General features: G+C 35.2%; 1 protein-coding gene across 5 annotated transcripts in view; it reads right to left on the bottom strand.

Moving 5' to 3' along the window:
* The window catches only part of HACE1 (HECT domain and ankyrin repeat containing E3 ubiquitin protein ligase 1), a 119,078-nt gene that overhangs the window by 30,562 nt on the left and 76,537 nt on the right, over nt 1-11,979 (bottom strand). For all 5 annotated transcript variants that reach the window (XM_010856682.1, XM_010856684.1, XM_010856687.1 and 2 more), the window contains 5 exons: nt 6,662-6,773; nt 6,475-6,572; nt 6,216-6,303; nt 1,604-1,753; nt 862-1,058 (listed from right to left, as the gene is read on the bottom strand). In XM_010856682.1, the coding sequence (XP_010854984.1) occupies nt 862-1,058; nt 1,604-1,753; nt 6,216-6,303; nt 6,475-6,572; nt 6,662-6,773 (645 nt within the window). The remainder of the gene's footprint in view (nt 1-861; nt 1,059-1,603; nt 1,754-6,215; nt 6,304-6,474; nt 6,573-6,661; nt 6,774-11,979) is intronic.

Genomic DNA, 11,979 nt, shown 5'->3' with positions numbered 1-11,979 from the left:
GCTGCTGCTAAGTGACCGAAGTGGAATTCCAAAATCAGATTTTTGACTCTCAATTTCCTAATTTATCAAAACATAAAACATACATTGAAAAAAAAAAAGTGAAAGTCACTCAGTCGTGTCTGACTCTTTGTGATCCCATGGACTGTATAGTCCTGGAATTCTTCAGGCCAGAATATTGGAGTAGGTAGCCTTTCCCTTCTCCAGGGGGTCTTCCCAACTCAGAGACTGAACCCAGGTTTTCTACATTGCAGGCGGATTCTTTACCAGTTGAGCCACAAGGGAAGCCCATATTATATATTAAAGTAATATAACTTTTAACAGTGTAATTTAAAACATGCACCAAGTTTTTAAAAATATATATACAAACAGGAGATATAATAATAAATAAAAATAATCAAGTTATAAAGTTAAAAACAAAATCAAATTCACAGGTCTAACAGAATATAGTGGATCCCAAAAGTGTGTACAAAGTTTAAACACTGGAATTTTTTCTCTGTGTTAGAACTCAATATTTCACTTTTAAAAGATGAAACAGTGATTTAGTGCAAATATGATATTGATGTGAGTTTGTATTTCAAATCGCATGTTTGATATGCACATGCCCAACTTACACAATCAACTGAACTGTGCTCTAGGCTGCTTAAGAAACTGCCTCAGGATATCTAACACAGCACGGAAATGATCCTTTACAATTTGAAGTTTATTTGATGGTTTACTCAGTTTAAATATTTTATCTGCTATAAATGTTACAAAACTCTAACAGTAAAAGTTTTTCTAGCTAGTGCCAAGACTTTGGAGCAATTAGCAAAATATCAGGGCTAAGTTGCAAACAATGGCTAAGGTAAAAATTTGAATACTTACTTTGTTATTTTGTGTTACAAGAATACTTCCACCCCCAGGTTTCAAGGGCACCTCTTCCATTGCTCCAAACACATCAGTCTCAACAGAAAAAGTTAATTCTAGACCCAAATCACTAATATCATTATCTAAAATCCATTGCAAGTTTTTGGCATATTCTGGATCAATGGATGCCACATCTTGGTAATTCACAGGAATACCTAAAAATGCAAACATACAGCAGTTATATTCTAAATGTTTCTGCCTTTCCTTATCTGTTTAATGGTGAAACACTGCCCTCTACAGATACTCTGTAAAACTGCAAAATATTACAATCCAATTCAGAGCATGATTTAAATGAACGCTAATTCCTAAATTTGGAAGTCTGTAAATTTAAGCTTATGTTACTGCCACATTTCTACAATTAGCCTTTCTTTGAAAGAGCTCTTCAGGAAATTATTATAAACTTTTAAAAGTGCCAATTCTCTTAAGTATATTCATATTAAAATGCATTTTTAGCATAAACATATATACACTAAAATGGGAAAAAATTTTTATCAAAAATGTAGATTATTTTTTCCTCTCTCAGGCCCTCAAATGCCTTACATATGCAGACAGCAAAATAGCAGAGCAAAATAACATCAATCAAATAAATCTCCAATCAAAATAAAAATTATTCACCCAACTGCTACGGCTTACTTAGCTTTCCCTGACTATTAAAAAACACTTTAAATTTATGTCTACGGAAATAACAATAGAGCCATACCAAGAATGTGCTTATAGAATGATCTCGTGAAGTAAATGTTCACCAGTTGCCTATGGTTCAGAGCTAATCCCAAGATCTGTCCAGCAAACCGGAAATAGTTCAAGTGATCAGGATTTACAGAGGAGTTGCTATTGGGTTGAAAAGTTGTTCCTATTAAAATCAAGATAAAATAATTTATTTTTAAGATTATGTATAAGAGAGATCATTTCAATGCAAGTAAATTATTAGTTCACAGACAACTTCAGCAAAGCTAAGGTTACATTGTGCATAAACTTCTGTAAGAAGGTTCTGTGTGGAATATTTAACAGTGGAATTGAAAATACTAAAGATAATCATTAATTTTCATATACTTATTAAAGGAAGCCTGTGCAGAGAGAAAATTTTAGAATACTTTTCACTGAAGGTAGCTGGAAGATGTGTCAGAGAGATCCTAGAAACACATAAACAAACACACGTGCACATATGTTCACATTTTCCCAAGCAATGTGGAAATAACTATTTAGGCTGTGAATTAGGGCAGACATTGTCTCATTCATCTATACGTGCCCAGTGTAGCAGGTGTTCACCTCATTTTGTTCCTCAGAGAATAGAGCACTGTAAGAGAATAACTAAAATTTCTAAATGTACAACTGTTTTCATCATAACAAATAAACAAGTTTGAATAGGTACCACTGAGGTATAAAAGTTAAAACAGTATCAGTAATAATTACTACCGCCAAACTCTAGTGCAATGGAGTGCAATTCCATTTATGTGGGGGAAAAAAAGCCTGGAAACAGATAGTGATGAATATACTTAAGGCCAGTGAAGTATACACTTCTAAATGGTTAAAATGGTCAATTTTATGTTATGTATATTTTACCACAATGAAACAGTCTCAAAAAAAAACAAAACAGTGCAATGGAAAAACCTAAACAGCAAGATTTCAATTCTCTTTTCTTATCTTTTCATGTGATCACTACCTCAAATTACAAATTCTCTCATTCAACAATATTTATTAAGATCATTCTATATATTTCTCTTCTAGGCAACTTGGGCAAAAAGAAAGAATAACTGATAAATCTAATGAAATAACATCAAAAAATAAGTAAAGGAAAAGTAAAGTATTGGAAAGTAAAATGTTGGTTATTGAGCGTACATTTTTGTTTGTGGCCAAATTTATTCAATACCCATCGATAAGCATCACCTCTAACCCCTGCACAGTGCTGGGAACTAAAGACATGAAAGTCTGTCCAAGGGCAGTCTCTGTCTCACTTGCTGGATGACATAACAGATACACAACTGAAACTACTCAACAGGAGCATCCATAAACTCTTCGTGCTTCGCTGGTCTTTATCAGTGCTGGCACTGGACTAAATTACCATGACCAGTAAGTCTACTTAAATGTAAGGTACATGTATGGATACTTACAGCTGAATGACTTAAAAGGGCCACTGTAAAGTATCTTTTAAGAATCATTCCCAGTCACAATGTAAGACTGGGTATTAAAAGTCAAAGCAAAGTTTTGTGAGATGAAGAAACACTTCAAAGACAAAAAAATATAATTTCAAAAATAACAATATTCTGAGAATAATCACAATTTTACCTATTTCCCCTCATAAGTCTGTACATAACTTCTTTACGTACTTACCGGGAAATCTGAATTATCAAAAAGAATAGATACAGAGAAATCAGAAGAACAAAAAGGAAATAAGGGGAAAAGTCTTCAGGAAATGCATAAGTTTTTAACTTGAAAATGAATTAAGATAGAATATAAAGTTTATGTCATGTTTTAAGTTCAAATCTGTAAAGCTGTGACATTTCATCATCTCAGAAAAAACCTATTCAATAAGAAAATATCATTTTCACAGAATAGTAATAATAGCCCCTAATATTTATTTCTGATTTCTATGTGCCAGGCATTGGACTAAGCATTTTTAGACATCAGCTGATTTCCCTCTACATTACAAACCACAGGTACTCACCATTTTCAAATAAGGGAATTGAGCTGCAGAAATATTATATTTATAAGCCCAAGATCACAGCAAAAAGGACAGTACAAGGATTGACATTCAGTAGAACACACCAAAGGCACTGGTCCCTCCCCTCCATGACTACTGCTCTATAATAAGCATCTTAATTTAATTAGAAAGCACGTTTTAAAGAAATTACTGTATACATTAGGTCTACCCAAGCATCTCCCATATTTGGGAATCCTAAATGTAACTTTCTAGAACAAGAAAATGTTTTCATCTACTTTTTAATTTATTAATAATATAACCCCAAAGAGAAAACTTATATGGCTCATGAAAAGGACAAGTCACAAACTTTATGGTCTATGTGCTTCAACATATTATCTGCTATAAATCTGTAGAGTAAGTGGTGGTGATGGTTTAATATCTAAGCTGTGTCTAACTCTTGCAACCCCATGGACTGTAGCCTGCCAAGCTCCTCTGTTCCTGAAATTTCCCAGGCAAGAATACTGGAGTAGGGTGCCATTCCTTCTCCAGGAGGTCTTCCTGACCCAGGGATCAAACCCAGATACTCTGCACTGCAGGCTGTCTTCTGCATTATAGGCGGATTCTTTAGCAACTGAGCCAGCAAGAATGAGTAAGTACATCTGGTGTGAAATCTAATGATTTCACACCAAATATATTTCTCAGATATGAAACTAAAGAGACAGCTCAGAATAAGGGACTATAAAGAAAAAACATAAATCTAAAATACAATGTCTTAATATTAAAAAGCAGAGATATTATTTTGCCAAAAAAGGTCCATCTAGTCAAGGCTATGGTTTTTCCAGTGGTCATGTATGGATGTGAGAGTTGGACTGTGAAGAAAGCTAAGCGCCAAAGAATTGATGCTTTTGAACTGTGGTGTTGGAGAAGTCTCTTGAGAGTCCCTTGGACTGCAAGGAGGTCCAACCAGTCTATCCTAAGAGAGATCAGTTCTGGGTGTTCATTGGAAGGACTGATGCTGCAGCTGAAATTCCAATACTTTGGCCAACTCATGCAAAGAGTTGACTCATTGGAAAAGATCATGATGCTGGGAGGGACTGGGGGCAGGAGGAAAAGGGGACAACAGAGGATGAGATGACTGGATGGCATCACCGACTCGATGGACGTGAGTTTGAGTGAACTCCAGGAGTTGGTGATGGACACAGAGGCCTGGCGTGCTGGGATTCATGGGGTCGCAAAGAGTCGGACACAACTGAGCGACTGAACTGAACTGAATGCTAAATCCTGCTTCAGAGATTAGGTCTAAATAGCTAAACCAGGGCTTCATCAAATTTGTCATAAAAATCACAAAGATGCCAATTTATCTCAGAGAAAATAATCAAAAGGTTACAGAAATAAAGCAGCAAGTCCCACATTCCTAAATAATCTCAAATAGACCAAGTGTATTTGAGGAGCCCATCAAACAGGTGAATTCCTGCATTTGCCTAGCATCATGAAGCCCAGCCCCACTTGCTTCTCTTACAGTCATCCTTCTTATTCAGTGGAGATTTCTGGTGGCTTGGTTGAATGCAATCAGAAACTATAATTAATGAGACACTCTCTTCTTACAGAAAAATTTAAACACTGAGAAAGAAAAAATTTTCAGAAAACAAAAGCAACTGTACAAAGCATTTAAAACCTGAAATCCCACCTTCACTTGGATGTAAGTCTTATTAAGTTAGAAAACTCTCAGGTATATCTTATACACATGAGGTGGTAACCACTTCCATTTAGTCTACAATGTATGTGTGTTAGTCACTTAGTTGTGTCCAACTCTTAGGAATCATGGACGCAGTTCAGCAGTCTCCTCTGTCCGTGAAATCCTTCAGGCAAGAATACTGGAGAGGGTTGCCATTCCCTTCTCCAGGGGATCTTCCCCACTCAGGAATCGAACCCAGGTCTCCCACAATGCAGGCAGATTTCTATACCGTCTGAGCCACCAGGGAAGCCCTTTAGCCTACAATATCAAACTGTAAGTCTGTAGGCAGCAAACAACATTTCAATAAGGAAGAGTCTTTTATCTGTATTACATGATTAAATAAAAGCTTTTTAGTTACCACGTCAATCTTTTAAAAGGACTGAAAACAAAGTTACTATAGTAATGTAAACATACTATAAGTTAAGATTTAATACCATGACTTTTAGACTTGCTTTTAATGATCAAAAAACTTCCCAGAGTTGGAAACTCATATAGGGTTAGCAAATTTTAATTTTTCCAAACAAGGACTTATATTTTTTTAAAAGTTCATCTCCTAGCACCATTTTATAAAAGGAAATTTTAATTCAAGAAAAGTAGACTAAAGGGCAAGCCTTAAATTGAATAAATTTAGCTTTATTTTACAAATAACTGAAGAAAACTTCCTGGAGGCCAGCAACAGTACTTGAGATAAGCATTTGAGAACCAACTGCTTATAGAGGAAAGAATGCTATGCTGAGTCAGGTTCTATTCATGATCCTACCACTTGTGAATGGCTATCATAGACAAAAACTCTGAATTTCAATTTCCTCATCTACGAAAAGGGAACAGTCACCCTAGCTCACAGGCTACTGTAGAAATCAAAGGATAAAAGGCACTGAAGTAGTGCAGTCTGAAAATGTGACAAATCACAGAAAAAGTCATCTTAACTGTACAACTTACCATCAGCTGACTGGGTAAACAATGCATAATCAGGATTGACTATCTCATTAGACAGAATATCAAACCACTCACGGACAACACCTTGACCCTGAGTTCAAGAAAATAAGATTAAGTATCAATAGAAATATAATGATGAAATTTTTTCTAAATTATAATAAGATTAAATTTCTTCCATTATCAATTAAATATTAAACTTTATGCAAAGGCTTTTCAATCTTTTATAGACAGTGATCTTAACAACACTTATTTGTATACCCACCATGCCTTCTTCTCCATGGAACCGTACAGCAATTCCTTGCTTTAGCTTTGCACAATTTGCTTTTGACACAACTTCACAGCTACTCCTAAAAATAGAATCTAAATATGTAGCAGTGGTTAATTTTACATACTAAAATTTACAAAAACTAGTATTTTGTGTCTTATACACATATCATTTCTAAACATACCTCTATGAACCAGCAGGATATCATTTTCATTCACTGGCCTGTGCACCATGTCTGAATCTGGCTGTCCTGAATGCAAATGTTCATAGAACCATTCACAGCGATCTTTAAATGGCTACCCCAACAAATAACAGTGAAATATGTTAGCAGGACTGCAGTCACTTAACTATAAGATTTACTTAACTAGCATTCTAAATGTCCTTTCTACAAATAATCATTCTTATACATTTATAATTAGTTCTAAATAATGATCTGACATTTTATTTACTATTCACAAAAAGGCCAATCTAAGTTGAAATACTTTGCTACCTAGATAGTGTATTTCCTTTAATTCCCTGCATTATCTACAGAGAAGACTTGATAAATTAGAAGAATTTAATATCAGACACACAATTGAACACACACTCTATTTCTTTTAAACCCCAAAAGGTTTGTAAAAATGAATTTCCATATCCAGAAAAATTATGTTGCATATTCCATTTAATTTTCTATGAAAACAATCTTTACACCTAATTCTAACTTCTATCCTTCGAACATATGCAGCAACTAAAATGGAATTTGTTAAACTGTTTTTCTTTCCTTCCTCTACCCTAAAAACTGAAAAATAAGATCTTGTGAACAGTTAAGATAGTCTCTACCTTTTGTTCATTTGCCAGATACGCAAAGTGTAAGTGATTTGTAATTTTATTAATCTGAAAATATTACCAAGTACCTAGAATGTGCGGATACTCCAGGTAACAAGAGCTGTAAAAATTTCACTGCTAGAAACTGTTCAGTATAAAGAGATGAGACTAACACTGAAACAATACAACACATATAATGATACCAAGTTCTAAACAGTAATGTACAGATCACAGTGCACCAAGAATTTTGAGACTGTGTAGATGAGTGGAGTACAAAGGCTTCATGGGATCCTGGTCTGAACCAGGACTTATAAGTGGGTAGGATCTGCTCGAGCAGGAGGAAAAGAAAGCACACCAGGCTAAGGGAGACAAGAAAAAAGGCACAAAAGAAACCACATCCCCTGGAAGAGGCAGTGAAGGTGCCAGCATAACCCTATATACATTGAAGGAAATAAGTTTTTGTAAGTAAATCAAGGACATAATTATGGATCCTTTGAGTCAAGACACAATGGCCACTGAAGGTACCTGGTCAGAGAAATAGCATGGTAAATGCAGTAATTAAAATGAGAGTAGTACCAGGATAAAGGGAGGCCATCTACACAGCAGCTGAAATATTAGTAATTGAGTGATATGGTCCTGGTCATGGTAGGAAAGAATAATTAAGAAAATCTGAAAGACATTACTCCTTTAAGAGAAGGACTCTAAGGACAGAAATTTACATCAGAAATAGCTTAGAGGGGGAACCCCCTGCCCCACCACTATCTACCCCAATTCCTAGAAGGTACTGGTGAAGATAACAAATGAGATCTTATAAATTCTGAATTTAAGGTTAATAGGGATATAACTACTAAGAGCTTGGAAATAAATACTAGAATGTTCTGCAGGTGAGACACTAGAAAGAGTCATGAATGAAGATAATATAGGAGACAAGGTAATATCTCATGTTCAAGACATTAAAGATACAGGGACATACACCAAGAATGGAGAAGTTTATGATCACAGGTCAATACTGAGAATTTGCTTATTACCAAATGATACACACAGCTAGGAAAGTCAAAGGAGAATCAGGGTGCTGCAATACCAGAAAAGGCAACAGTTTCAAGAGATAAATATGATCAATATCCAACACCACAAAGAGGTTCTCTCTCATGCAATTTTTAGGACACCAGTAAATTTCTTTATCTGAGCTAAATATTAGTTTTGCTTCAAAAGACTTAAACACCACTTTCAACCAATTCTTAATAAAATATTTTTATGAAAATAACTTGTGCAAGATTTTTGCCTTTTAATATCTGTTCTTCCAATAAGAAAAAATGTTCCCTTTCCAAAATTAAATGTATAATTTTATCCACACTTCTAGAAGTTTTCCACATCTTGAATAAAATGTTGCTATTGTTATATTCATTACTGGGTATATTTCATTTTTAGTACACAGACTAGAATGTAAGTGCTTGACATTTTAATGCTGATTATTCCTAAAATCTAGGTAAAAGAGGAGAAAACATTACACAGAAGTAATGTATTTAAATACGGGCTTTGAATTTTGATGAACAATGTTTTGAAATCCCAGATCTATCACTACTAGGTTTGTGACCTGAAGGGAATTACCAATCCTCTCAGAACTTCCTACATGTAATCCTCTCAGTCTTCCTACCTGTAAAGTGGGGGAAATCATACCTACTTGGAAGGGCTAATTCTGAGGATTAAATGAAGACAGTTATTATTATAATCATAAATTAGCTAACGTTTATTAAAGCACCTATAAGCCAGGTACTATTTTAAGCATTTAACATGCATTTTCACATATAACCTTTACAATACTCTGAGAAAAAGGGACTCATTATTATTATCCCCATTTTACAGAAGGGAAAAATGCAGAACCAAGAGGTTAGGTAATTTGTGCAAATACTCACCTCCCAGAATACTAACTTTGGCCACCTGATACGAAGAACTGACTCACTGGAAAAGACCCTGATGCTGGGAAAGACTGAAGTTAGGAGGAGAAGGGGACAATAGAGGACGAGATGGTTGGATGGCGTCACCAACTCAATGAATATGAACTTGAGCAGGCTCCGGGAGTTGGTGACAGACAGGGAAGCCTGGTGCGCTGTAGACCATGGGGTCACAAAGTCGGACACGACTGAGCAACTGAACTGAACTGAGGATGCTAACACATACTGCTCTTATCACTCACACCAATGTTAAAATGACTGCAAATAAGTATTTTAAATGACAATAAACCTTTGCCATTATAAGAGATTAAATATTAAACTCTATCCTTTATCTAGAAAATGAGAACCAGTTTTAAAATAAACACATATGGCAACTTTTTTTAAAAAGTAATTCAAATGTAACATTAAAAGGTACAAAAAGCTAGTAAGTTACCTGTTAAGATCAAAATATCTCCCCAACACATATATGTACATATGCCTACAAAACCAAAGGACACATTTCTGTATGTAAACTTTCTGAGTACCTGTATTTCCATAAAATAATTCACAAAACAGGACTGATAACAGAGTCTCCGCTTAACAGTATTTGTACAGCAATACAAAATATTGCTCTCCCTTTAACTACCAGGCCACCTGAAAACCACCAACAGAAGAAGTCAATCTTAGCAGAGGTAGTTGTTATTACTTTTTTCGGTCATAGCCTCCAGTTTCTTAGTATAGTACAATGGAGTCTTCTTCCCCCTAATGTGAGTAAGTTGCTAACATGATGTCCAGACAGTCCTAGAAAATACTTTAGTGTATATATCCTACAAACAAGAGAATTCATCTACATAAGCAGTTCACAATCATCAAAATCAGGAAATTAACACTGATATATCTAATCTTCAGACCCCCATTTCAAGTTTTGCCAGGTTCCAAATAATATCCTGTATAGCGTAATGACTCATGAACTGTATTTATTAATATCTGTCTCTTTCATTTGGTACAGTTGTTCTGTGCTTTCTTAATTTTCAGGACCTACATTTAAAGATTGCTTATATTGTAAGTTATATTGTAGAATGTCTCTCAATTAGAGTTAGTCTGATTATTATGGTGTCACAGAGAATGGGACACAATTTAGTGACAGAATAACAACAACCATGATTTCCCATGATTAAATTCAGGGTGTGTATCTTTGTCAACAGTATCTAAGAAGTGATGCCATATTCTCAGTCCTGGCACACTGGTATGTCTGCTGGGACCATTGCCAAACTTTTCCACTGTAAAGTTCCTTTTTAATCTTTATAATTAGTATTCTAAAAGGAGATGCTTTGAGATTATAAAAATATACCACCCTTCATCATAGTTTCCATTTATTCATTAATTCTTTCACTATAGACTTACGAGCTTCAATTTTATTTGCAGTATTTTGACATCAATATTTATTTTGATGTTCAAATTATTCCAAATTTGGCCACTAGAGCCTATTCAAGCTGCTTCTGAATCATTTTGACACAATCTCATCATTCTTTGAACAACTTTTTTGCACGATAAGATGATGCAGGTTCATCTCACACGTTCCCTAAATTAGCCATTTCTCCAACAGGCCCTAGTCTACTGAGAATGGTATTCAGAGGCCAAGAAGTGGGTCCCAGATTTGCTATATCTATCTACCGACACTGGAAACTCTTAAGTTCACACTGGTATCTCCAATTCTAATTCAACAGTACATGATTCATTGTCTTCCTCCATCTTTTAACTCCTTTCTCCAACAGTAAGACGCTAGGCTTCCATTATCTTTACTAATTCAGTCAACTGCCCTACCTCATACATAATCAATCTTCTGTCACTGATGTGGACCATTCATTGCATAGACACCCTATACCCCACTCAAGCTCTGTTACTCCACTCAAGTTCTGTCAAACTACTCTGAGCAACTATCACCAGCTTGCACACTGGACATCCTCCATATACTGCTCCAACTCACACACTCTATGTTGAGCTCCTCTTCCACACATACACCCTCCTTTAGCACATCCAAGTTCCAAAACCTCTCACTGGGCCACCACTATGCCATGTGGACACCTGTATTGGTTAGGTGACAAAACCCTTTCTGTGAGTCGAGAAGGTGGATAGCTAATCCAGATGGTTTTTGAATGAATCACTCAGGAAGGGAAGAGGGAAAAGGAAGTGAAAAACAGAGACAGTATTAAAAATAACAAACTACCTCTTTCAAAAACTATAAGTTTCTTTTACCTATAATCGCATTTACCCTAGAATGGATAATAGTGTAGATTAAGAAAATGAATTTAAGAACCAGAGAAAATTTTTTAGATTCTAGTTCCCCCACTAAGCAGCTGAATGACTTAAGTTATTTAACCTCTTCAGTAAATAAGTAGCTATATCATATGATTGGTATGAAAATAAAATAATCTATATAAAACAAATGTATGGAACCTGACCTAAAGTTAGCACTCAATAAATGTAAGTTATTACCACTACTTTCTCTTTTATATCATCATTATTAAACAGATGCCAAAGACCTATATACATGTGTATAATTTTATAAGGCTTAGTTCTTAGCTTTTTTTTAATTATTGAAAGGATCACTGTCCCTGAAGACATTTTAAAACACCTATAGCATTTACCTTATGACTAATAACCAAACCTTTGCCTCCAGTCTAGCCTACATTTCAGACAAATTATTTCCTAAAACTTTGGCAGGATCATGTTATTCTCCTGGAATAAAGTTATCAGTGGCTCCTGC

The sequence above is a fragment of the Bison bison genome, unplaced genomic scaffold (genome assembly GCF_000754665.1).
Source record: "Bison bison bison isolate TAMUID 2011002044 unplaced genomic scaffold, Bison_UMD1.0 scf7180017864373, whole genome shotgun sequence".
Lineage (NCBI taxonomy): Eukaryota > Metazoa > Chordata > Mammalia > Artiodactyla > Bovidae > Bison > Bison bison.
This window is presented reverse-complemented; position numbering and strand designations above follow the sequence as displayed.